We start from the raw sequence: 26,816 nt of genomic DNA on the forward strand, positions 1-26,816 counted from the left end.
CTAAGTTTGAACCTTTGCTCTGACACTGCTTATACCATTTTCAGCAAATCATTCACCTTCTTTGGTCAGTCTCAGTTTCTCCAATTATAAAATGAGAGGAGGGACAAGATGATTGCTTAAGTGCCTCCTTATTTAAATCCTATGACCACTTGTCATAATACTACTACAAAGAGGATGCTAATAAACAGATATGCTTGTTATGTTAGCATAGAATAGAAGCCAGTTATACTTCCTGGAAGGACATTTGCCCTATCCTGGTTATAGGGGTGTCACATGCAAAAATGAAATTATCCAGTAAGTCCTAGGTCCTTGAAATGACAAAATCTTTAAATCATTCTGTGACTTCTGAAAAAACTTAAATTCTTATCAGACATTTGCTTCCAATACACAAATGCTGAAAACATATATCGACAGAATTTAATTTACCTGGTATAATTTTTATGTTGCTGAATATAATTTTGCTACTAAAAAACAATGGATTAGTTTTGTGCCTTCCCTTGGGGAAAGGAAAAGGAACAGTAAGAGGTAGATACTCTCACAATGAAAATGAGAAAAAGAATCTACAAGCAGAGGGAAAGTCATATAGATCAAAAGAAGAAAAAGAGAGAACAAAAGAGGGTGAAGATTAGGAAAAAGCAGTTAAATAGGTCTAGACACAATTTGAATGGACAAAGATAATGCTTAAATTAATGTTCAAACCATTAATGATAGTATTTAATGATAAATATAGTAATTAGAATAGCTTGCATCAGCAAGAAATTTGCTATTCTTTCTTAAATAATGGATCCCCAAGTAGTTTGACTTAAATGCCACAAATGTTTAATGAGCCTCTGGAAGCATATATGTTTGCTTATAGATACATGCTGTTATCTCTACCTAATGGACAAAAAGTGTGACATACTTTGGTATTTATTAACCTTACTTTCATTTCTGAATGTTTCTCTTTCCTGCCCTACCTAGCAAGCACTGCCTTATAAAAGAATTTATAAAAAAGAGGAGAAAAAGTAGTTCAGCAGAACTAATGACACATACAAATATATCACTGAAAATATTGTGTTATTTACATTTGTACTACCCCTGACTACACTTTCCCTTAAACTCTTAGAGATGCCAGAGAGACTTCACTTTGGGGGTAATAGTTACAAATATTGCCACATCTGCCATCTTCCTCACATAGAACTTACTCCTCTACTTCAGAGTCTCATGTCCTTTCATCTGGATAAGTGTAGCAGGATCTTAGCAGAGAGAACATGCTTCCAGATTCCCCTATTCAAAACATTTTTCATTTAGTTGCCAAATTAATTTTCTTTATGCATAAGTTTGACTATATAATTCCTTAGTTCAAAAACTTTTTTTTTTTAAACCCTTACCTTCTGTCTTGGAGTCAATACTGTGTATTGGAGGTTAAGTGACTTGCCCAGGGTCACACAGCTGGGAAGTGTCTGAGGCCAGATTTGAACCTAGGATCTCCCATCTCTGCCTGACTCTCAATCCACTGAGCCACCCAACTGCCCCCTTCAAAAACTTTTAAGGAGGTATACTAAGATAAAATGCAAATTCTCTACTCTGGTATTTATTAAAGGCCTAGCTCTGACCTTTTCCAATTATTTCTCCCTATTCCCCATTTCAAGTATTCTGTGGTAGATACAAGCAAGGATATTGCATGATCCCTGATTTTATGGCAACCTCTCCTGACTCTGTATAGTTGAATAGGTCCTAGAATGAATTCTATGCCTGGAATGCATTTCCTTTTCTAGTTTACCTATTGAAATATCTTTTACTTCTTTGAAGTCCCAGTTCAAGTGTCATCTTTTCTATGAAACTTTCTCTGATTCCCTTCTTCTTTTCCACAAATAAAGTGGCCTCTTTTGCTCAAGTAACATTCTACCTTCCAACATGTTTATTTATGTGTCTGTGTGAAATGTATATCTATATGTCTCAATCACACACATCTATTATAATCTTCTCTAGGGCAGGAAACATTATTTTTCATCTTTCTATTGCTAGCACCATGCCTTATACACTCTAGGCACAAAATTGGACTTAAATAATTGAGAATAGGATAATCAATTCAGCAAAAATTTTTGAATTTCTTTTTTGTGATGGTGGTAAAAATGGAGTAAGTATGATAGATGGTTTAGGCCTGATGAGTTGAATGACTACTGATTTTTGAAGGAGTCATCAACCACTAATAAACAACAATAATAGCAGTTCACCTTTATATTTTATTTTAAGCCAAAGTAATTTCTATTGTGAAAATAGATGAACAGGGAAAGGAAGAGATCTTGATATAGCTAGGGTTGTTTTTTAGTGATATTATTAATGGTCTGTCCTAGAAATGGATGGTTGAAACAATCCTGACTAATGAAATGGTCATGTAGTAGAATTTTTTGGGGGGGGCGGGGGGAGGAGAGGAGCCTAAGATGCCTTATTGTTATTTAAAAATGAGGAATTAGCCACCTCTTCAAATGGTTTAGATTCTCTAACTGTATGTTGATGTTTCTACTTTGTAGATATGAAAAAATATTTAAGGAAAGTCTTGAAAAGACACAAGAAAAGACACAATGCTGAAGATCAAAGTTGAAATGATGCAAAAGGATAAATAATATGACTTTACTAGCATCTTGTCTGTGCAAGAAAACCTAAAGTTAAGAACGAATAAAGACTTTTAAAAATGGTTTTGATGATACATGGAATACTGCAGTCCAGTCATGTGATAATTAGTTTATTCTATGCTGAACACAACACACACTGACAAAAAATAAATCACATATCTTCACATGAGGGAAAGAGACCCCATGAAAAGCTGGCTCTGATAATGGCTTCTCAAATTAGTTGTTCAGAAACAATAAGGATATCTGAAATAATGACATAGTAAAAGTCAAAAGCATTAAGATTGTAAGACTCTCAACTGTAAGAATATAGTTATTAATAAAAATGATTTATTAATATGATACACCTTCTGGCTTGAAACATTAGGATATCAGAAAAGGCAATCTGTATAAGACAAGTAACTAAAATGCAGATGTGAATAATACTAAAGCTTTTCACAATGGGATCAATGTCTTACTTTTCTGGTAGAGTGAATGGCTCTGTAGGATCAAATTATGAATGCATGAATTCTTGCAGTCTGCTCTAGACTTTAAATCTGTCTCCTACATACTGATTCCAAATTGGGCAAGATTTCTAATAACGTACTAAATCCAGCTGGAGAAATTTTACAATAGTGATTAGAAAGCCAGCCTCAGAGATAGGCTTGGTTTGAAATTTCTCCTCTCCCCACTAAAGCATACTGGCTAGGTAAACCTGAACAAGTAATCTCATATTTCAAAGCTCTAGAGATAATTCTCTAAGACTCCCATTTGCAGAGAAGTAATGATTTACATGGGTAGAGGCTTCCCTTTGCCATTGAAATCACAGGCCAAGTCCCTATGGTCTATAAATGCTGGGATTAATTTTTTTCAGAAGGTGGCTTATCTTCAGCAACCTCTGGATTCCACCAAGGGGAAGGGTGTGTCATGTTAAAAGCCAGAGAGGATATGGAAACTTCTCCATTCTCAAATGAGGACTATATAGCTCTCTAACTCAGACAGTAGGGGATGAAGAGAGGAAAAGTAAGAAAAATATAGCAGAAGATAAGACAGAGAAAGTAGGGTTAAGGAAGATGAAAGGGAGGGAAATGTGAGAGGAGAAAAAAAGAAAGCAGAGTAGCAAGTTAGGAGGAAGGACAAGAAAACAGATGGATTAACAACTTACACTCTCTCAGGATAAGGGTCCCCCACATTCCTGGAACAGACCCTGTTAGTACCACTTTGGCAGGATTGGAGGCACCACCAGCATTCTCCCTATGCCCAGGATATCTAGCCTGAAGAAATGGTGATCCCCCAAAAAATAACTTTATAAAAGCCCTGTTTTTAGAGGACTACCTAATCCAGGCATCAGTTCTGCATTGTAATTTTCTAAACCAGGGGTAATTAATCTGGAGTCTAAGAACTTGTTTTAAAAAATATTTTCATAACTCTGTGTTGGTATAATTGATGTTCTTTGTAATTTTGTATGTTTTATTTTGTTCATTTAAAACATTATTTTGAGAAGGGGTCTATAGGTTTTACTACATTAGACTTCTAATGGGTTCCACAATACAAAAAAAGGTTAAGAATCCCTGAACTAAACAAAAAGAATTGAAAGAAATGTTTAAAGTTTCTTTTCTGTGTATGAGTCTCTCCTTCAAATAATCTTATAGAATAGTCTTACGTGGAAAATATACTTGCTGAAGTAACACTGTCTGAAGGTCTCATTGCTTATTTTTAAAAAATTTTGTTTTATTTTTTAATAAATTTCTCAAAAAATTTATTTACTTATTTTTAAAATTTTAAATATTTTTCCATGTTTACATGATTCATTTTCTTCCCCTCCCCCTTTCCATCCCCCCTCCCAGATCCAACAAGCAATTCTACTGGGTTGTACAAATGTTATCACTTGATACCTATTTCCATATTATTTATTTTTGCTATAGAGTGATTTTTTTTAAAGCCTAAAACCCAAATCACATACCCATAGAGACATGAGATAAGTGATGTCATATGTTTTGCTTTTGCATTTCTACTCCCATAGTTCTTTCCCCTAATGTGGATAACATTCTTTTACTTAAGTCCTTCAGGAGTGTCCTGGCTTGTTGCATTGCTACAAGTAGCGGAGTTCATTACATTGGCTTTTCCCACAATATTTTACTTTACTTTCTGTGTACAATGCTCTCTTGGTTCTGCTCATTTCACTCTGCATCAGTTCACTGAGGTTTTTCCAGTTCATATAGAAAGCCTCCAGTTCATCATTCCTTTCAGTACAATAATATTCCATTTATCAGATATCACAATTTGTTCAGCCATTCCCTAATCAATGGACATCCCCTCATTTTCCAAATTTTTGCCACCACAAAGAACGTGGCTATGAATATTTTTGTACAGGTCTTTTTTTCTTATTATCTCTTTGGGGTACAAATCTAGTAGTGGTATTGCTGGATTGAAGGGTATGTATTCTTTTAAAGCCCTTTGTGTATAATTCCAAATTGCCTTCCAGAATGGCTGTATTAATTCACAACTCCACTAGCAATGCATTAGTGTACCGATTAGCAATTTCTTTTTAAAAATATTCCATGAGAAAATTTTTTGCCCAAATGCATAGCTTCTGGAATAGATTTTTTTATCTTACTAGAAAGATGCAGTAACTTGTAAGAAAAATAGACTTTTAAATCAATTATTCTATTTTAAATTCTCTTGCTCATTTAAGAAATGCTTCCTTGAGACTTTGATGGAAAAAGAACTACAGTTATCAAGGTGCTTAGCATTACTTGAGTGAATGGATTTCTCTTATTTTGTATTTAAACACAAGAGATATTCAGAACCATTCTGGTACTCATTTATTTAAAGGCAACATAGTGTGATGAAAAGAACACTAGACTTGGAATCATTGGAGTTGGCTAAAATCCTCACTGTCACTTACATCCTATGTGACCTTAGGCAAGTGACAGAAATGCTTCATTATAGAAGCCATCTAATCCAACCTGTACCTAAACAAGAATCCCTTCTATGCCATGACATGTCTGACAAGCATTTGCTTAGAGATTTTTAGGTAGGGTCAATCCCAGAATCAGAGTGGAAAGGAATCTCAGGGGCTCTTTCCTGAGGTCATTTGTTCCATCTTTTTGGATATCTCTAAATATGAGGAAGCTTTTCTTCACATTAAATCTAAATCTTTCCCTCTTCAACCTCCACGTATAGCTTGTAGTTCTGGCCAAGCACACAAAGTCTAATACTGCCTTCTATATGACAATCTTTCAAACAATTAAAGCTAGCTTTTCACATTTGTTTTAAGATGTCTTCCATCCCAAGGCTTCTCTTATTCAAACTAAAATATTCAGCTCCTTCAATAAGAATCTGAACAGGACATGATTTCAAGGTCCTTTAATTAAATTTAATAAATTTTGTTTTCCTCATCTTATTAATGGGGGTAAAACCCATAGCACCTTCATTACCTACACATAAGGCTATTGTGATGATCAAATAAGACACTGTACACAAAATCCTCAATAATTTGTAAAGAACTATGTCAACATAAATTATAACTGTTAAGCGTTGATGTGTCACAACTGTGAGCTAAAGCAAGTGAAACACTATCATCACAATTCAAAAGACAGCTCTGAAGAAAGCTTAGGAATGCAGTTGGAAAACAATTACAGCTTCACAAAGAAGTTATGTAGGAATTTAAATCCATGGAGTTACAAAAAAAGTGCTAGAATCTTGTAGGTTAGAGAAAATGGTCCTGGTCCTTTGTGCCCTTTGAAGAATGCAACTAGTTCTAAAAACATCATTCAAGAAGAGCAGTAAGATGAGGTAGAGCTTCTTTTGGGGGAGAAGAGATGAGGAAGGAAGTGTCCGAGAGAAGAAAAATCTATGATATAATAGATACTGACAACAAAAGACTTTATTATAGTTAAACAAGGTTGGTTTTTTGGTTTATTTTGGCTGCTCACCAGAGTAAAGATAGAAGAGAAAAATATCACTCACTGATATGAATATACTGGAGTTTTTAAAATGCTTTTGGTTTTATTTATAAAATGTCAGTTAGATTGTTCTCTAAAGATTAGATGAATTCCTTTACATTTTCATGGCAGCAATTTTGTCTGAGTATTAAATGTAAAAAGAGATAAGACAAAGATTATTTGGTAACAGCCAAAGATGTCATAATTATATTATTTGTAAAATGCTTAGAATAGTGCCTAACACATAGTAAATTATATACATATATGCATATATAAAAGTTATTATTATTACTTGTCCATATGGTAATAATAATACCAAATAGCTAGCTTTTATATAGTGATTAAAAGTTTGGAAAGTGGTTTATAATTATTATTTCATTTTATCCTCATAATGACCATGCAATATAGGTATTCTTATTATTCCCATTTTATAGATAAAGACATTGACATTAGTAAGAAATGGCTTGTGTGGGGCTCCATATCAACCCCTGTGCCACTTAAAAGCCTAATATTTAAGAATAGGTAATATAAAAAGATTGAAGGGAATATATACATACCACAGGCTGCTTAGTGATATCTACCAAATCCTTAATATTGTAATATTGATGTTTTTCAAAAGCTGAAAACAACATGTCCAAAACCTGTTGCTTATCAGCTCTAGCTCTTTTTCCATCTTCTTTCTTTTTCTTTTCATATTCAATCTATTTAGAAAATGAAACAAGATAACATATACATTTAAGATATTTTTTAAAACTCACAAAAACAAAGAATCATTTTAATTTTGTTGTTCATTCACAACTTTTCCTTGACATTAAGTTAGGGGGAAAAGTAATATTGGTATACTTCATATACAATGCAAAATCTCAAAAACATTAATATGTAAGCAAATTCTTCTGTGAAATGATGAATCCTTGTTAATTTGGTCATGGCTTTCCTTCTTAAGGTGATGAGTCCCAAAGATGTGCATTCCTTTGAGCTTTGGTGGACTCATCATCCTCATTGTCACCAGACTTGATACTGGACATGCATTATTCTAACTGAAAAAATTTAGCTTCAATACAGGCCCTAACTTTGTGTAGTACCATGTAGAACATACCAGCATATTTTTGCTGTTTTTTTAATTAACAAAAATCCATTCAATTCTATTCACCTTTACTCTTCTTACTCTTGAACCAAAAACATACCCTGCAAAAACAATCATTAATTCTGTTTGCCTGAGATGAGAGCTAAATGACTTGTCCAATAACATTAACCAGAGAAATGAATTCAGATTTCTTAATTAATTAATTACACTTTACCTGGTTAAGGAAGCTTTAAATGAAAACCAAGAAGAAAAAAGTTGTTATAGCAGAGAATGATACATCTACTAGAATGGAAGTATATACCTAACTTTTTTCTAAAAAGATATACTTGTTAGATACATAAAAAACCTGAAGAGAATACTAAGGAGAGAAAAAAGAAATGATATTGCTTGGTGAGGGTGTGTAATTGAAAATCTGTTACCCTAAAAAAGAACTACATTTCCTGGGAGCCCCCTGACTTCTTGCCTTTAGGTACTTCCTGTAGACAGAGGATATTAGCGAATGGGTGATCCTCTTGGGTTTTTATTCTTGGGCTTGTAGCCAGCATGGTGGCGGTGGTAAGCAAAGTGTGGGGATTTTAAATGGGCTAATTAGTCATGGGCACGTGGTCTTTATTTTGTATCCTCTTATTCCTTGATTTCTAATGATCATTAATAAACCTCCTAAAATAAAATAATTTTATATTTGACATTTCATTTTAATTTTTACAGTTTTTGGCAACATTAGTCGGACAAGAACTTCTCAAAATTTTTTAATTTAAAAAAACATTTTTTTATTTATTTTTAAAACCCTTACCTTCTGTATTGGAGTCAATACTATGTATTGGCTCCAAGGCAGAAGAGTGGTAAGGGCTAGGCAATGGGGGTTAAGTGACTTGCCCAGGGTCACACAGCTGGGAAGTGTCTAAGGCCAGATTTGAACCTAGGACCTCCCATCTCTAGGCCTGGCTCTCAATCCACTGAGCCACCCAGATGCCCCCAATTTTTTTTTTTTAAAGATAGCCTAGATAAAAATTTTTAAACCCATTTTCCTCCTACCAAGGCTTTTCTCCCACCCACCCATGCAAACTCCACACTCTCTTGGGAGCTGCTGCCTTTTTCTTTCCCTACTTTTTGCTCAGTTGCTTTCCCTACTGACTGGGCTATTTTTAGCTGGGGTATACTTGGTGAAGAGGAGATAAGCCACTTCTTTGCCTATCTGCTTGAGCCTATGTTCCTGAGTTCCTAGCCCTTGGCCCCTAGCAATCTTCCTCCTGATCTCAGACCCCGCTCCTACTACTGCTCCTGAATTGGCCTCTGCCCCGATGCTGACCCCAACCACTGTTGCTGATCCTGCTGGGCTGCTGATGTGTCTTTGGAACTCACAAACTTGGAGCAGATCTACAGGCAACTGGTAAAAACTGGGATGTATTTTCTTTAGGCAACAATTAGCCTCCTAACTCCCTTTCCATGTGGCTGGGGTAACTAGTGTTTTACATCAGGGTGAAGGGAAGAAGTTTTTACTCTTCCAAACAGGAAATAAATTATAAGCATGGCGTACTCTACCTTGCATATTTCAAGTAGCTTCTACAATTCATGAATGCACTGCTCCTTTCATTTATCTTGCCTGAGATTCAGGAGAGAAATTCATCTCCCTACAAACCTTTACCATTTGGGCCTCTCCAGTCTCTAAGATTAATCCAGTTTGAGATTCCTCAAACCCATGTTCTCACTTGCTATGAGAAATACCATAGGTCTGACAAAAGGAATCTGAACTTTAAAGAAACTGGAGGTGAAAATTTTCAGACTCCATTGTTTTATGAAAAATTATGTATTTTATTGTATTTTGCTTATTGTTCTGTTTACAATTGAATTTTGTTCTTTTAAGTTCATATATTAATCTGATCAATACTATTTTGTTACCCTGAATCATTTTAATCTACTGTATTTTAACTATTATATATATTTTGTTACTTTTCCTCTATAACTATACTGAACAATATGTATATATTGTAAAATCCCATAAACAGCTTTTTTTTTTCATTTTGCATTTGTTAATTGTCACATAGATGATGGATGGACTCAACCTGACTAACAACCTTTGAAAAATTTAATGAGCTAACTTTTTTTTTTTTAAACCCTTACCTTCTGTATTGGAGTCAATACTGTGTATTGGCTCCAAAGCAGAAGAGTGGTAAGGACTAGGCAATGGGGGTCAAGTGACTTGCCCAGGGTCACACAGCTGGGAAGTGTCTGAGGCCAGATTAGAACCTAGGACCTCCCATCTCTAGGCCTGGCTCTCAATCCACTGAGCAACCCAGCTGCCCCCTAAATGGTAATTCTAAGAGGACTTTAGAAATAATTTTAATTAACTAGTGGTTTCTGAATGGATGACTTTTTTTTGTTATTTATATTATAAAGAATGTTGTATTAAAGGTAGAGAAACAAAGAAATGTTCTTACCAAGATGTCTCTATGAAGCAGGAAGCCCAAAAGAGCTCCTGCAAAACTTTTCAGTTTAATTTACTTCCACCAGAACAATCTAGATTTCTTGGTGATATTCTAGACCCAAATAAGTTTTACTTTGTTTAAAAATATATTTACCAAGGTTGAAAGACTTGCTATGTCTGTAAAATTTGTGACAAATATCCATCAGTTCATAGGTTTTTTTCTGTCACAAAGCAATTTATATGAAATATGATAGTGGGTTTCTTTGCCATTGTAATTAACTGGGCTATTGTGAATTGTGGGGACTTTGGTATTTCTTTGAAAGTGTATTATCTACTATGTTACTGTTTTATTTTGAAAATCATTTGTACTTACATAGTGATTAAATTAAAAAAGAAATGGGTCTCATTTTTTTTGGTGAGAAACCTTTGTATTCTACCTCTCCTTGGCTGACACAGTGTGTTACTAATTGTAAGTTATATATTTTTGATTTTTAAAATCCTTTCTTATTATTGTTTTTCTTTGATGTGCAATATAGTATTTGAGTTTTATTTTTCCTTTCCTTTTTGTATATGAAGCACATGTCAACAGTATTGAGAAGCTTTTTCTTTAATTTTTTTTTGACTTTGCAGTAATATAAGTTTAAAATACATTTGTTCTAATATTAATGCATACCCCCAAAGCTTTAGACTATAAAAATGATGCCACTGATTGTTTAAAAAATTATGGGATTTGCTTAATGATTTTGTTTGATTCCAGGAGAGGGGAATAAAAAAAGAGTCACTGCATAGTGCCAAAGAAGCACAAAGCTACACTGCATAGTGCCAATCAAGCACAAGGTCAAAGAGACCAACCAAGCCCAATGGGATTGATGAAAATTTGAGCCAAGACAAGAGGACATGAACTTGTTTGGGGTTCGAGGTTGCAGCTATTTTGACATATGTCAAAGGCAGGTCTTCCTTGTCCCACATTCTACCAAGTATCTCAAATTTGGCTCTTACCTGGCTCCAATAATCTAGTCCCTATTCTGTCTTTCATTGTGTGGGAACTTTCTGTAGGCCTGGCTGCTGATTGGATAAATGCATAATTGCTTAAATCACTTTAATTGGGCCCTGATTCAAGAACCTGTTATAGATTTATTTTTCATACGTAATACTTAAACCTTACTCTCAGTGGAATCAATTCTGAGAGGGAAGAGCATTTAGATCAATTGGGGTATTGAATTCTATTTTACCCTACAGGGAAAGTGAGAATGGAAAATCAAAGGGGTGGGGTGGGGCAGGGAGTTAAAAAAGGGAGGGAAAGAGTGGGGGTAGGGAACTTAACAGACACTAAAAAATAACAAGAGGGGAATAAAAAGAGAAGGGGCAGAAAGAGAAGTAAAATAAGGGTGGGGATTAGGGGGACTGATTAAAAGCATACCACTGGTCTAAAAGGAAATAGCGACAGGGCAGAACTAGGAGAGTAAATCAAATATTGGGGAATACAGAGGTGGTAATCATAAATCTGAAAGTGAATGGGATGAATTCACCCATAAAACAGAAGAAAATAGCAGAGTGATTAGAAACCAAAATCCTACCATATGTTGTCTACAAGAAACACACACGAAGTGGGTAGACACACATAGGGTAAAGGTAAAAGCTAGAGAAAAATCTATAAGGCATCAACTGAGAAAAAGAAGGCAAGAGTCTCAATCATGATATCTGGCAAAGTCAAAGTAAAAATAGTTAAATAATAAAAAATTAATGATAATAGTTAAGTAAAAAAATAGTTAAAAGAGATAGGGAAGGTAATTACATCCTGATAAAAGATAATGAGGAAATATCAGTACTCAACATGGATGCACCAAATGGTATATCATCCAAATTTCTAAAGGAGAAACTAGTGGAGCTCATGGATGAAATAGATAGTAAAACTATACTAGTGGGGAACCTGATACACTGTGGCACAATCAGATGTATGGACTTCCCTACTAGCAGCAATGCAATGACCCAAGACAATTCAGAGGGACTTATGAGAAAGAACACTATCCACATTCAGAGGAAGAACTGTGAGAATAGAAACACAGAAGAAAAACAACTGCTTGATCACATGGGTTGATGGGAATATAGACTCTAAACGATCACCATAGTGAAAATATCAATAATATGGAAATAGACCTTGATCAGTGACACATGTAAAACCCAGTGGAATTCCATTTTGCCTACAGAAGGGGAATAGGAGGAGGGGAGGGAAAGAACATGAATCTTGTAACTATGGAAAAACATTCCAAATTAATAAATTAAATAAAATCCCCCCCCCAAGAAAAACGAAAACAAAAAACCAAATGAATGAGTAAAGGTTGGCAATGAACCCCAAAGACCAACAAAAGGGCATCTGCATGTGAGAGGGAGCTTCTACTTGGTACTTGGGGTATATGTGGCAAAGAAAATAAAAAGATAAGGAAATATACTTTAAATCTTATTTTACTTTTTGTTTTCTCTGACAAGGAGACTTGGATGTACAGAAGAAAAGTGGCTAATGGGGAGTTGAAACCAAGTTCAAGTCACCTGGTCAGATGAACCTTTGCCTAAGGGCAAAAACCTGGCTGATGTGATGGCTGAGCCCTATTGGTGAACTATAAAAGACTGGGAAAGAATAGGAGATGTGTTATAAGCCTGCTGTCGATTTTCAAAATGGGAAAAGAGTGGAGTCTGAAAACTATAAGCCATCATGCTTGATTTTAATTCCTGGATTACAAAGAAAACCAATGATAAAAATGGATAGTTTATGAGTACTTAGAATGGAAAAGCAGGTGTAAAAATGGACTGGAATCCAGAACTTCAATCCCCACAAGCCTTTGCTCCACTTCCCCCAGAATGCTTTGTAATCTCACCTGGGCCGAGATCGAGAAGGTATTCAACCTGATTGCAAAGGTTTTTGGCTCTCTCTTGGACTTCCGTTCTGGGGCAGACGTGGCTCTTTCCATAATATAGGTTATCTTGTCTAGGCCTCTGGCCTAGGCATGTGTTTTTTCTTATCCTGTATTTTCTTTAATCCTTAACTTTAATAAACCTCATAAAAAATATAAGACTCCTTGCAGAGAGAAACTAATTTCTACCTGCCTCAGTCTCCCCTAAATTTTAATCTTTACAGTTTGGCGTAACCACTTCGGGAAAACGAAATATCTCAATCTTCTGATTTCTTTTCTGATCTTTAGTTCAGCTTTCAATATCTAGTGCCTAGAAATGTTTTTTGAGCCACATTTCTCTGGCCGGGATTTTTTTTTTTAAACCCTCGCAAAGCTGCACTCCTCGATCCAGACCTGTTGCTTTTGCTGCCCACCTGGCCCCTGGCTGCTAAGTTCTGCCTGTCTGCTTCTCCTCCTAGCCTCTCACCTGGTGCCCGAGCTCCCAGCCCTGTTTGTCTGCACTCTGGCTCCCAGCCCTGCCCACCCCGCAGTCTTTCTCTGCTCACCTGGCCCACCTGATTCAACCAAGATTGCAATCACCTGGTGACCTGCCTGCCCAACAAACCCAGTTCCTTGGAGCAGATCTCTCGGGACTCATTTCTATCAGCTGGTAACAAAACAGGGGTGGGGGTGGGGGGTGATTGGCTCCATGTGGACTGGGGCAGGAGGAGGTATCAAAGCAGGGGAGAGAGAAAAAGGGAGAGGAGAAGAAACAGACTTTTCAAACAGACTTTTAAGCAATGGGCTGTTTAAAAGGATACCTTTTGACTGTTCTGGTAATTTCACTGATTTCACCTGCATGCCAGAAGAAAGATTTAGCCCAAAGATTCAACTTTGGGGAGGCAAATGGGTGGCTCAGCGAACTGAGAGCCAGACCTACAGACATGTGGTCCTGGGTTAAAATCTGGCCTCAGATACTTCCCAGCTGTGGGGCTGTGAGCAGATCCCTTAACCCCCATTGCCTAGCCCTTACCACTCTGCCTTCGGACAATAGACATTTAAATGGATAATTAAAAACAAACCAAAAAAAAAAAACAAGGAACTTTAAAGACTGGAGATTATGATTTTAAGGCATTTCAGACTCCAATGGTTTATAAAAATCTCTGTATTCTATTGCATTTTTCCTGATTGTTTTGTTATGGTTTAACTTTGTGATTTTAAGTTCATATATTACTGGGTTCAATATTATTCTGTTACACTGAAGGTTGATTGAATTTATTTTGAATGTACTGAGTTTTGAAATTCTGTTGTTTTCCCCCTATAACTGTGCTGAACAAATATTATTGTAATTAAGCCCATATGAAAAAAAAATAGCCTTTATATTTTGACTTTGTAAATTATCACATAGATGGACTTCAGGACTGGTTATAATTGTATAACAACCTTTGGAAAATTTAATATGCTAAATATCTCAAATGATTTTAAGGGTTTTTTAAATATGATTTTTGGAATTTTTAAAAACAATCTCTGGTTATTTTTGCCTGCCCCTACCATGAGGTAAGGCTTAATAGCTGAAGTGAAATACATTTTATAACCCCCCAACCTTCCCGCATATCTAAATATGTGAATGGAAGTTGGGCAGTTAATCTCAGGGCATTTGTAACCCTAAAAAGCCTCCAAAAAATGGATTACCCCTTTTATTTATACTCTTCAGCTCACTGTTTTACTTCCACCAGAATGATATATAGATTTCTTGATTATGTTCTTAACCCAAGATGAGTTTTACTTTGTTTTAAAAATATGTTTGAATACCAAGGTTGAAAGATTGCTACGTTTGTAAAAATTGTGACAAATATCCATCAATTCATAGGCTTTTAAATGACATACAACTTATGTGAAATGTGAAAGTGTGTTTGTTCGCTATTGTAATTAATTGGGCTACTGAGAATTTTGATAACTACATATTTGTACTACTGTATTTTTAAAAATGAAAAAATTGTTACCTTGTTCAATTCATTTGCCTTCTACTCACAGTGAGCATGGCCAGATATTAAGAGGAAATGGATCTCATTTTTGGTGAGAAAGTCTTGTATTTTATATTTTCTTAGCTGACACAGAGTGTCAATGATTATAAGCTACATTCTTGAATTTTAAAGCTCTTTTATTATATTTTTCTTGCATGTGCAATATACTGTTTTTTAAAAATATTTTTTCTCTCCTTTTTATATTTGAAGCACATGACACCAGCATTAAGATTTTCTTTAACCTTTTGATTTTTCAGTACTACAAGTTTAAGATACATTTGCTAATGCATGCCCTAAAAAGGTAGCCTATAAAAATGATGCCACTAATTATTTAAATAAATTATGGGACTTTGCTTAATGATTCTGTCTGATTCCAGGACAAGATATACACACAAGAGCCATTGCACAGAGCCAAAGAAAAGCCAATCCAGGATGGATTGATGCACTTCTAGGCCAATACAAAGGTCTTGAACCTAGTGTGAGACTTGGGGTTGCGACACTTGACTTATGTTAAGATGTAGGCCTTCCTTGTGTCCACACTCACTCTGAAGATACTCACAGACGAGTATCTCCAAACTTGGCTCCTACTTGGCTTCTATAATTTGGTCCCTTTCTTTTCTGCCTCTCATACTGTGGCAACTTTCTGTAGTCCTGGCTACTGACTGGGTAAATGCCTCATTGCTTAGATTATTTTGATTGGGCCCTGATTGAAGGAACTGTTATAGATTTATTTTTCTTTTACTTGGAATTTTTACACATAAGACTTTAATAGTCTATATTTTCATCCAAAAATTTTTCTTTTCTTTTTGATTTTTCTGATGTTTTTGTTAATTTTTCTTACCAATTGATTCCTATACCTCATACCTCAGCCATGCATCCCTAAGTGATCCTGTTTTTTAATCACCCTGTGTTAAAAATTCTAAATTTAACCAAAAATTTCCAAGAATATTTCTATGTACACAGTACAATAGAAAAAGTGGTTTATATATGAAACTGCAAATCTCTAGTGAGTACAGGGTGCTTTAAAAAATAAAAGTAATATAATGAAGAACTATAATAATTAAAGCAATAAAAATGGAATGGGCTCCTTGGTGAGGTTGTGAGTTTACTTTTATTAGAGATATTCAAGCAGAACCTAGAGGTTCCTTTATTAGGAAACCAGATTGTGGTTATATAAGTTCCTAATTCAATACTATAAACTGTAAGATAAATATAATATCCATCTGAGAACTTTTAGAAATCCATTTAGTTTAAGATTAATTTGAACCAAAAATCCAAAAAGGTGTATTTTAATAAATATCCTTTAATAAGTATACTGAACATAGTACAGAACATAGGGGAAAAAAAGCCAAACCAATAAATTCCTTTGAATATTACTGCAGGGAGAAAAAACCAACATGAAATGCTAAGTGGTCAACTTGTAACAGGGACTTCACTTGGCTGGATCATTAGAAAGTATTATTTACAAATGTTCTGAAATTTTACTTTTCTATACCATTTTCAGAGCATTCTGACAATGAGTCAAGCTGGGGTTGACTTGCACTCTGAGTTTCAAATATCATTTATGATATAACTATTCTCATATGTATGGCATTTTGATAAAGATTTTTATCCTAAAATGACTTGAAACTGTTAAATTTGTAGAAAATAATAAAGATAACAAATGCTAAACTATGAGGCTGCTAATATAGAGGATAGCTTAGTTATAATACTAATTTTATTTTTAGTTTAGCAAGTGGTATATGGATTTACTTCACATAAAAAATTTTAAAGTTAAGAACAATAACTTCCACAAATACAAAAGAAATTAAATTCCAAACAAGACGATAATATTGAAACTATATATTTTGACCAAAGAAAAAGGCAACCCATTTAGCTAGCCTATCAGTTCATGTATCTTAGGAGGACACTACAGTCAGATAACAAGTTATATTAAGAACAAAAGAGAAGGAAGAGGGCAGGCTGGATTGCAATTAGGAAACCTACATTTTCAATGATTCCTAAGTTTCTCCCTCAAACATACACTCATCTTTTTGGCACTGATGCCTACAAATCATGAAATACTAGTCTCCAAAGAATCAAAATTTCAGGTTACTCAAGAAACAACTGAAATCCATGTAGAGCGTATAAAATATATGGCACACTATTCTAGAGGAATTGAACATAAGAAGTATTGTAAAAACATAAAGAATTTTATGAGCAGAAAATACTTTGGACCAGTTGTGTAGCCTAAGGAGTAAGCAATGGACAATCTCCATGCTAGGGAATCTTGAATAGATGAAGAGAATATATACAGGAGAGGGAGGGAGGGAGGGAGGGAGGGAAGGAGGGGTGAGGAAGATGAAGAGAGGGGAGAGAGAGAGAAAGAGAGAGAGACAGACAGACAGACAGACAGACACATAGAGAGACAGAGAGAAAGAGTTGGGGGAAGGAGGAAGGAGCAGGAGTGAAAAATCATAGGAATGCAAGAAAGTTAAGAAAGGAGACTTAGTAATCTTAGGTTCAAATCTGGCCTCAAACACTTCCCAACTGTGTGACCCTGGACAAATCACTTGACCCCCATTGCCTAGCCCTTATCACTGTTCTGCCTTGGAGCCAATAAGAAGAAAGGTAAGGGCTTTAAAAAAACAAACAAACAAATAAATAAAAGGGCATTAACAACTTTTAAGAGTAATTTCAATAGAAAAGAAGGGTCAGAAAGTGAAACTGCAGCAATGAATCAAGATTACTCCTAAGAGTTTAGCAGTGAAGGGAAATAAAAATATAGGATGACTGCTTGAGGGTGTGGCAGGGTTAAGGTTTTTAGATGGGAAATTTTAATTAAATCAATTAATTAGGAATATTTTTCCATGGTTACAAGATTCATGTTCTTTCTCTCTGCCCTCCCCTGTCCCCCCTCTCTTGTAGTCAACATGCAATTCCACTGGATTTTACGTCATTGATCAAAACCTATTTCCACATTATTGATAATTACACTCGATTGATCTTTAGAGTCTACATCCCCAATCATATCCCCATTGACCCTTGTGATCAAGAAGTTGTTTTTCTTCTATGTTTCTATTCTCACAGTTCTTTCTCTGAATGTGGATAGCATTCTCTTTCATAAGTCCCTCAGAATTGTCCTGGGCCATAGTGTATCAGTCTCTGTGTACAATATTCTTCTGGTTCTGCTCCTTTCACTCTGCATTAGTTCCTGAAGGTTGTTCCAATCTCCATGGAATTCCTCCAGTTCATTATTCCTTTCAGCACAATAGTATTCCACTGCCAACAGATACCACAATTTGTTCAGCCATTTATTAAATTTTCCCATTTTTTTTGTCACCACAAAGAGTGCTGCTATAAATATTTTTTTATAAGTCTTTTTTAAGGAAGGATTTGTAATGACAGGGAAGTACAACTGTAGGCAATATAGAAGAAATCAGTAGTTAAAACAGAAAGAATATGAGGTAAAGAACAAGACCTGCAAGAGACAAGAGTGGATCTCACTCTCCTTTTCCAGTCCTCTAGCCATTTTTTTCCTCTGAGATTAGAATAAAGGAGGGAACTATTGAAATATCCTCAGTAAAGGAAGAAGGGGAAATCTAAAATGAGAAAACGGTTTGTTGCAAAATTAGAAATATGAGGACAAAGTAGATTTTGAAAAACTGAATATTCAATTGGGGAATGGTTAAACAAATCATGGCAAATAAATGCAATGGATTATTGCTGTGCTCTAAATAATGATGTAAGAACCTGGGAAAACTTGTATGATTTAAAAAAGAGTGAAGTGAGCAAAACTAGGAGAACAATTAATTTATAGAATAACAACAACATTGTGGGAAAAAACAATACTGAAAGACTTAAGAACTCTGATCAATATAATAATCAGCACCAGAGGATCAAAGATGAAACTATCTTGACCGAAAGGTGAGACAAACTCAGAGAGTTTATTGAGGCATTTTTGGACATGGTCAAAAGGAGATTTAGTTTGATTTGACTGTGATCATTTGTTACAAAGGTTGAGTTTTTCTTTTATCATTTGTAAAGGAAAGTGGAAGTAGCAACAATGTCACAAAAATAAAGAAAAGAAAAGGCATTCATTAAAGAATTTAAAAAGATACAGAGTAGTATATGTTGGTGATGGAATACTATTGTGCTAAAAGGAATAATAAAGTGGAGGAATTCCATGGGAACTGGAACAACCTCCAGGAAGTGATGCAGAGTGAAAGGAGCAGAACCAGGAGAACATTGTATACAGAGACTGACACACCATGGTACAAATGAACGTAATGGACTTCTCCATTAGTGTCAATGCAATGTCCCTAAACAACCTGCAGGGATCAAAGAGGAAAAAACACTATCCACAGAGGACAAACTGTGGGAGTAAAAACACAGATGAAAAGCAACTGCTTGACTACAGGGGTTGAGGGGATATGATTGAGGAGAGACTCTAAATGAACACCCTAATGCAAATACCAACAACATGGAAATGGGTTCGAATCAAGGACACATGTGATACCCAGTGGAATCGAGCATTGGCTATGGGAGGGGTATTGGGGAGTGGGGGAGAGGAAAAGAAAATGATCTTTGTTTCCAATGAATAATGTTTGAAAATGACCAAATAAAATAATGTTTAAAAGGGGGAAAAAAGATATACAGAAAGGAATAGAAGGAAGTTCAAAGGGAAACACAAACAGGAAAAATTTAGAATTTGAAAATGTTGAATTTATTAGGTACTTTAAAAAGTAAACTATATAATAGAAATTTGTGATTTCACATCTAATTCTTTTTTCTGTTCTATTTTCTATGGAAAATATTACTTTTGGGAGTACTTAAGTTCAGAATAAATTTACAAATAAGTTTATAAATATTTCAGAATTTTAAAAAAGCTGTTCCCCTTTTATATCTAAATCAATACTGAACAGCAGAGTTTATAAAAGTCAAGCTGTAACTGATTTCTAGTTATATGGCATTGAAACAAAAATAGAGCAGAATAAGGAAATTCATAAAACTTACATTGTTTTGATGATTAGCCACTGGTTTAAAATTGGTTGTAACAGCTTTGTCCAGCTGTTGAGATAATCTTACAGGTTTTGAAGATTCTTCTATTTGTAATCTGAAAAATGGAGAAATCATTATAATACTATCTTCTTTGTATGGTCAAATGAACTGGTTTATAAAACCATGTCTATAATTCTTCTGATAACAATTATACCTTAATATCTGAATATAAACTCAAAGGTATTTCAGCCTTGAAACAAAATTTAATTTAGTGCCCATGTGAAGTAAGTCTAAAGTAATATGTAATTTTCATTTGTGGACTGTGGAATTGTTCTCATTATACTTTATTACTATTGTCTAAGAATCAGAAGGCAACAATTTTCAAAATTTTAACATTAAAATTTAGCTTTGATCAACAGATTCAAAACAGTACAAATTTCTGAATATAATAATCAATGTATACTCATTGAAGTTATATTTAAATAAATGAAGGTAGGAAGAGAGGAAGGTTTGGGGAGGAAGATAATGAGTTAAGTTTTGCATATGTTTATGTCTATCCACTTGGAGATATCCAATTTTTTGTTTAGTTGTTTCAGTCATGTCTAACTCTCTGTGATTCCATTTGGGGTTTTCCTAGCAGAGATACTGGAATCGTTTACCATTTCCTTCTCCAGCTCATTTTACAGATGAGGAACTAAGGCAAACAGGGTTAAGTGATCTGCCCAAGATCACATAGCAGGTAAGCATCTTAGATCAAATTTGAATTCAGGTCTTCCTGATTTAATGCCTAGTGCTCTACCTACTGTATCACCCAGCTGTCCAATGTGACACTGGAGATCGGCAGTTAGGGCTAGACAACTAGATCTGAGAATCATCTACATCGAGAGGATAATTTAATCTCCAGGAGCTAATGAAAACACCAAAGTCAAAGAGAAAAGAAGATCCAGGACAGAGCCCTCTGGGACACCCATGATTAGAAGGCATGGCAGATTCAGCAAAGGAATCTGAGAAGGAGGGCCAGTCTGACAGGAGAACCAGAAGAGAGCAGAGAGTGTCAAGGAGAACAGTAAGAGATAATGTCAGAGGTTGCAGAGTGATCAAGGATGAATACTGATAAAAGATCATTAGATCTGGCAACTGAAAGACCACTGGAAACTTTGGGGAGAGTACTTTAAGTTGAATAACGAAGTGGATGCAATTGAGAATATCTAATTCCTAATGTTATATAAAGCCTGATATTTTTTAAATATATTATAGAAACAGATAAATATTGACATAGTCCACTCTTTGTAATTCTCAATTTGGGTAGAAAAGACCAGAGAAATTTGTTCTACCTATTACTCATTAAAAAAAGCAAACTACTATTTTTCATGGTTCTTCCAGAAGGGGTACTCAATGGTTCAAAATTCAAAAGGTTAACCTATAGAACTAAAATAGAATTAAAAAAAAAAAAGAATAAAATCTTAAAATACTTTAATTAACTTTGAATAATTCAAAGTAACTTAAAATGGTTTTTATTTAACACTAAATAATTCATTTAGCATTATCTCATGAAGTGTCAGAGCACATTTTCACAATTTTGCTAGGCAATAATGCACTAAATTAACAAATACTGACCTTTACACTTATTCAAGGGCAAGTTTAAGTTTTTTTAGCATTATGCACATCAATTTCATTTGGTAAATAATATAGTATTCAAACAATCAAAACAAACTAGAAAAGTCTAGTAGATACATGGACTATGAGTTGCTTTGGGGGAAAATTGTTTTGAAGTCCATAGTTTTGTATTATAGCCTGAGATCTGGTACTGTTAGGCATTCTCCCTACCTATTTTTCTATTACTTCCCTTGATATTCTTGATTTTTTGTTTCTCCAAATGAATTTTATCATCTCCCTGGTCCCTCCCAGTTCTATAAAGCAAATCCTTTGACAGTTTGGTCAGTATGGTATTAAATATTTTTTAGTTTAGGTAGTATTGTCCCCACCTCCAGGTACTCTTCAGTCCAATTAAAACTGATCTCTTTTCTGTTCTTTGCACAAAACAATCAAACTTAGGACTATTTTCATTGGCCAATCCTCATCATAAAATACCATCTTGGGGGCAGCTGGGTGGCTTAGAGGTCCTGGGTTCAAATCTGTTCTCAGACACTTCCTAGCTGTATGACCCTGGGTAAGTCACCTAACCCCCAATGCCTAGCCCTTATCACTCTTCTGCCTTAGAACCAATACAAGACAGAGGGTAAGGGTTTTTAAAATTAAAAATATATAAATAAAATATCATCTCTTCTGCCAAAAGTCTTTCCTAGCCTTTCTTAATACCAATTATTTCCCTGTGGGAGCACCTCCAATTCATCTTATGACTACCTGATGAGTACATAAATTGTTTGCACTTTGCCTTGCTTCCCACAGTAGACTGTCATCTCTTCAAAAACTGGGCTGGGCTTTGCTTTCCTTTATATATCCCTAGAGCCTACTTAGTACAGTACCTGATATAAAACATGCACTCAATACATGCTTGCTCACTTGAATTACCTAGAAATGTTAATTACAGCATTAAGAAAGAGAAACTGAGGAAATGAGCATGGCAAAGAAGAAACAAAATTATTGCTTAGGGTACTCTAGTCAACTAAAAATGAACTGAAATAATAGCTTGAGCGAAATTTTGGGATATAAAATAAATTTATATATCAGTATGTCTTTATATTACCAGCAACTTGGCAGGAAGAGAAAAATGCTATTTAAATAACTATAGAATGCATAAAATACATGGGAGTCTACCTAACAAGCCATACACAGAAACTACATGAAAACATTACAGATTAATATTCATGGTAATAAAAGATGACTTAAATAACTAGAGAAATATTAATTGCTTATAGATAAGTGGAACCAGCATGATAAAAATGATAATACTAATTAAATTCATTTATTTATTCAGTGTTACACCAATCAAATGACCGAGGGATTACTCTATAGCACTAGAAAAAAAAATAACAAAATTCATTTGTAAAAACAAGAGTCAAAACTTGTAAGGATAATAATTTTTTAAAAAGGTGGAAGGAAGGAGGCTTAGCAGTACCAAATCTCAAACTATTCTACAAAGCAGTAATGATTAAAGCATTATTATTGGTTAAAAATAAAGAGGTTGACCAGTGGAACTGCTTGTCAAGCTCAGGGAGAGGGGGACGAAAGAGGGGAGGGAAAAGAACATGAATCATGTAACCATGGGGAAAAAATTCTAAATAAATAATTAACTTAAAAAAATAAAAAGGTTGATTCTGGAGGGCAATTTGAAATCATTCCCAAAGGGTTTTAAAAGATTGGCTGCTCTTTGATCTAGCAATACTACTACTGGATTTGTACCCCAAAGAGATAATAAGGCAAAATACATGTACAAAAATATTTATAGCCTCACTCTTTGTGGTGGCAAAAAATTGGAAAATGAGGGGGTGTCCATTGATTGCTGAACAAATTGTGGTATCCGATGGTGATGGAATACTATTATGCTGAAAGGAATGATGAACTGGAGGATTTCTATGTGAACTGGAAAGACCTCCAAGAATTGATGCAGAGTGAAATGAGCAGAACCAAGAGAACATTGTACACAGAGGCTGATATATTATGGCACAATCGAATGTAATGGACTTCTCTACTAGCAGCCACACAATGACCCATGACAATCTTGAGGGACTTATGAGAAAAAACACTATCTACATCCAGAGGAAGAACAGTGGGAGCAGAAACACAGAAGAGAATCATATGATTAATCACATGATTCAGTGGGGATATGATTGGGCTTTTGGCATTAAAAGATCACTCTATTGCAAATATGAATAATATGTAAATAGGTTTTGAACAATATTACATGTATAACTCAGTGGAATTACTTGTCAGCTCAGGGAGAAGGGAGGGAAGATGGGAGGGAGGATCATGAACCATGTAATATAAAATCTAAAAGTTTAACACAAACAAATCCAACGTCATTGAAATTAGAAGAGAAACAGTTAAAATTTTTCAGAAAGATTCTCTCATAAAAGTTTCATATATTAGAGACTGATTGAAATATATAAGAATAAAAGCCATTTCCTAATTGATAAATGGCCAAAGCATATGAAATAGGAAGAAATCTAAGCTACCTCTAGTTATGTTGGGAAAACTGAGAATCAATTTTTTTTTTAAAGAATAAAGCAAATTAAAGCAAGTCTGAGGTTTCTTTGAGGGAGCTTTGCTGGAGACTGTGGCTTAGATCATGGACTTGGAGCTCAGCTTCCACTTAGACTCTGACCCCTGGACTACTTTGTTGGGTGAGTGAAAGGCTGACTATTTTTCTACTTTCCTAAGAGACTAACTTTCATCTTGGAGGAGGCGAGTAGTTACTCACCACCAGCCTTCCTGGTTGAAAGCTAATTAATCTCTGTCTGGATTAAACAGACCTGGGGCAAAACATTTAGGTTGATAGGATAGATAACTTCTCTATCCCCCTAACATTTTTAAGAATTTGTTTCCTCTCTATAAATACTTGTAAATAAATTTCTGACTTGAGATATAATAAATATTGACAGCCATATAATTTCATAAAATTATTATTCAATCATTAATTTTCACCGTTACAGGCTCTACCTCACCTTTCAAAATGGCAACTGTGATTAAAAAGGAAAATGAAAAATGCTGGGAGGAGCTGTGAGAAAAATTGCACATCAATACACTGTTAGTGGAGCTAAGAACTAGTTCAGCTATTCTGGAAAGAATTTGCAACAATACCCCAAACATTATTAACTGGTAGTAATACTACTATTTGACTTGTATCCTAGAAATGAGGGGAAAAAAAGAGGAATCGATTCTATGTGTACAAAAATATTTATGGTAGCTTTTTTTTTATAGTGGCAAAAGAATGAAAATGGTGGGATACTCATCATTGTGGAATGGCTGGAAAAATTATGGCATAGGAAAGTAAAGGAATACTGTTTTTTAATTTTAATTTTTTTACCAATTACATGTAATAACACATTTCTACAGAAGTTATCCAAAATCATGATTCAAATTATCTCCTACATGTATTATCACATAAAATATTTCCATTCTGTTCATTTTTGTAAATGAATAATCGTATAAAACCAAAACTCCAAAGTATATACCCAAATAAATGTGAAAAATCATCTGCTTTCATCTGCATTTCAGTTTTCTGTGGAGGTGCACAGCATTCTTTGCCACAAGTCCCTCACAATTGCTCTGATTCATTGTATTGCTGATAGTAGCCAAGTATATCACACTCGATCATTCCACAATATTGTTGTTACTATGTTCAAAGTTTTCCTGGTTCTACTCATTTCCCGCTGCATCAGTTCATGCGAGTCTTTCCAGCTCTTTCTAAAATCATCCTGTTCATCATTCTTTATAGCACAATAGTATTCCATCACCATCATATACCACAATTTGTTCAGCCATTCCCCAATTGATGGACATCCCTTTCATTTCCAATTCTTTGCCACCATTAAAAAAAAAACCTGCTATAAATATTTTTGTACAAGCAGATCCTTTCCTATTTTTAATGGAATACTATTGTACTGTAAAAAATAATGAAAGAAATGACTTCATTGAAACCTGTGAAAATTTGAATGAACTGCAATTGAGTGAAAAGATAAAAACCAGAATAATTTATCCAATAACAACAATAAACAATCATGAAAGGCTTCAGAACTCTCATCCACTATCATTCAAGAAGCCTGATGATACTTCCATCCAGATGCTATGCATCTCCTGAGATAAGGTGATGGATTAATAATATGCAAAGTGAAATATAATATTATGTTTTTGGACAAGACCATTATGGGAACGTTTTGGTTTATTATGAATACTTGTCAAAAGTTTTCTTTCTTTTTTTTTCTTCCCACTTAAAGAGGTGAGAATATAGGAGGGGGAAAATGTTTATTAATTTAAAAAATAAGTTAAAAGAAAAAGCAAGTATGAGACAGGAAATAAAGGGTGAGAAGATGGACAATGTTTTCCATTATGTTTTCCAGTAATAATATATATTTAAACACTAATTTTAGGGTTTAAGCAACTTGGTATGAGGTCACATTTCAGAATGATCTAGTATATATTATATGCTTAAATGATAATTTGCTTTTAAGACTTTTTTTGGTTTATGATATCAGCAGAACAATAATAGTCAATAACATTTTCTATCACGAATTCTGCCAACTTGGCAGTAATAGGGAGGCATAAAAACACAACTGCAAGAATAATCCATAAAGGTACTAGAAGAAATTACACTTTTCTGAGTCAAGTGCTAATGGCAATATAAGCATTATTTTTACATATTGCTGAGTCTGTTTGGCTGGTCTCAGGAATAAGCAGCACTTAGAAACGACAGAATTATTATTCTTGTTAATACTTACTAAAAAGTTATCACGTCAGAACATCAAGGCTTAGCCAGCTCAGGCAGATATCTATGCATCTTGCTACCTGACCTTCCATTTCTTTAGTACCATCCCAACCATCACTAAAGCATTTATTAATTTTATATGGTCACCTCCAATTTGAATGCAAATTCCTTGAGGGCAAATGATTATCTTGCTTTTTGCTTGGTTTTTGTACTCCAGCACGACTGTGCCAAGTGCTACACAAAGGGCTACACAATCCATTGTCCTATGACTAGACTCAGAATCCCTGAAATCCTAAGTCAAAGCTCCCTTTTTTCGGCATCACTCACTACTCTCTCATGCTCATTCAGGTCTGCCTTATCTCTCCAAGCTCCTAGTTTACTCTTTCCTTCCATGATGCCCTTGTAGAACTTATTCTCTTTTAAACAAAAAGCCCTTTGAATGAATCCTTCTCTGCTCTCAGTCCCCACCTCCTGGAAGTCTTAGAAATCTGG

At 34.8% G+C, this 26,816-nt stretch overlaps 1 protein-coding gene across 2 annotated transcripts in view; it reads right to left on the bottom strand.

Annotated features, from left to right (window-relative positions):
• The window catches only part of GTF2F2 (general transcription factor IIF subunit 2), a 156,944-nt gene that overhangs the window by 13,434 nt on the left and 116,694 nt on the right, over nt 1–26,816 (bottom strand). For both annotated transcript variants that reach the window (XM_007501569.3, XM_001363856.4), the window contains 2 exons: nt 19,955–20,054; nt 7,096–7,239 (listed from right to left, as the gene is read on the bottom strand). In XM_007501569.3, the coding sequence (XP_007501631.1) occupies nt 7,096–7,239; nt 19,955–20,054 (244 nt within the window). The remainder of the gene's footprint in view (nt 1–7,095; nt 7,240–19,954; nt 20,055–26,816) is intronic.

Source organism: Monodelphis domestica, chromosome 8 (genome assembly GCF_027887165.1).
Source record: "Monodelphis domestica isolate mMonDom1 chromosome 8, mMonDom1.pri, whole genome shotgun sequence".
Taxonomy (NCBI): Eukaryota; Metazoa; Chordata; class Mammalia; order Didelphimorphia; family Didelphidae; genus Monodelphis; species Monodelphis domestica.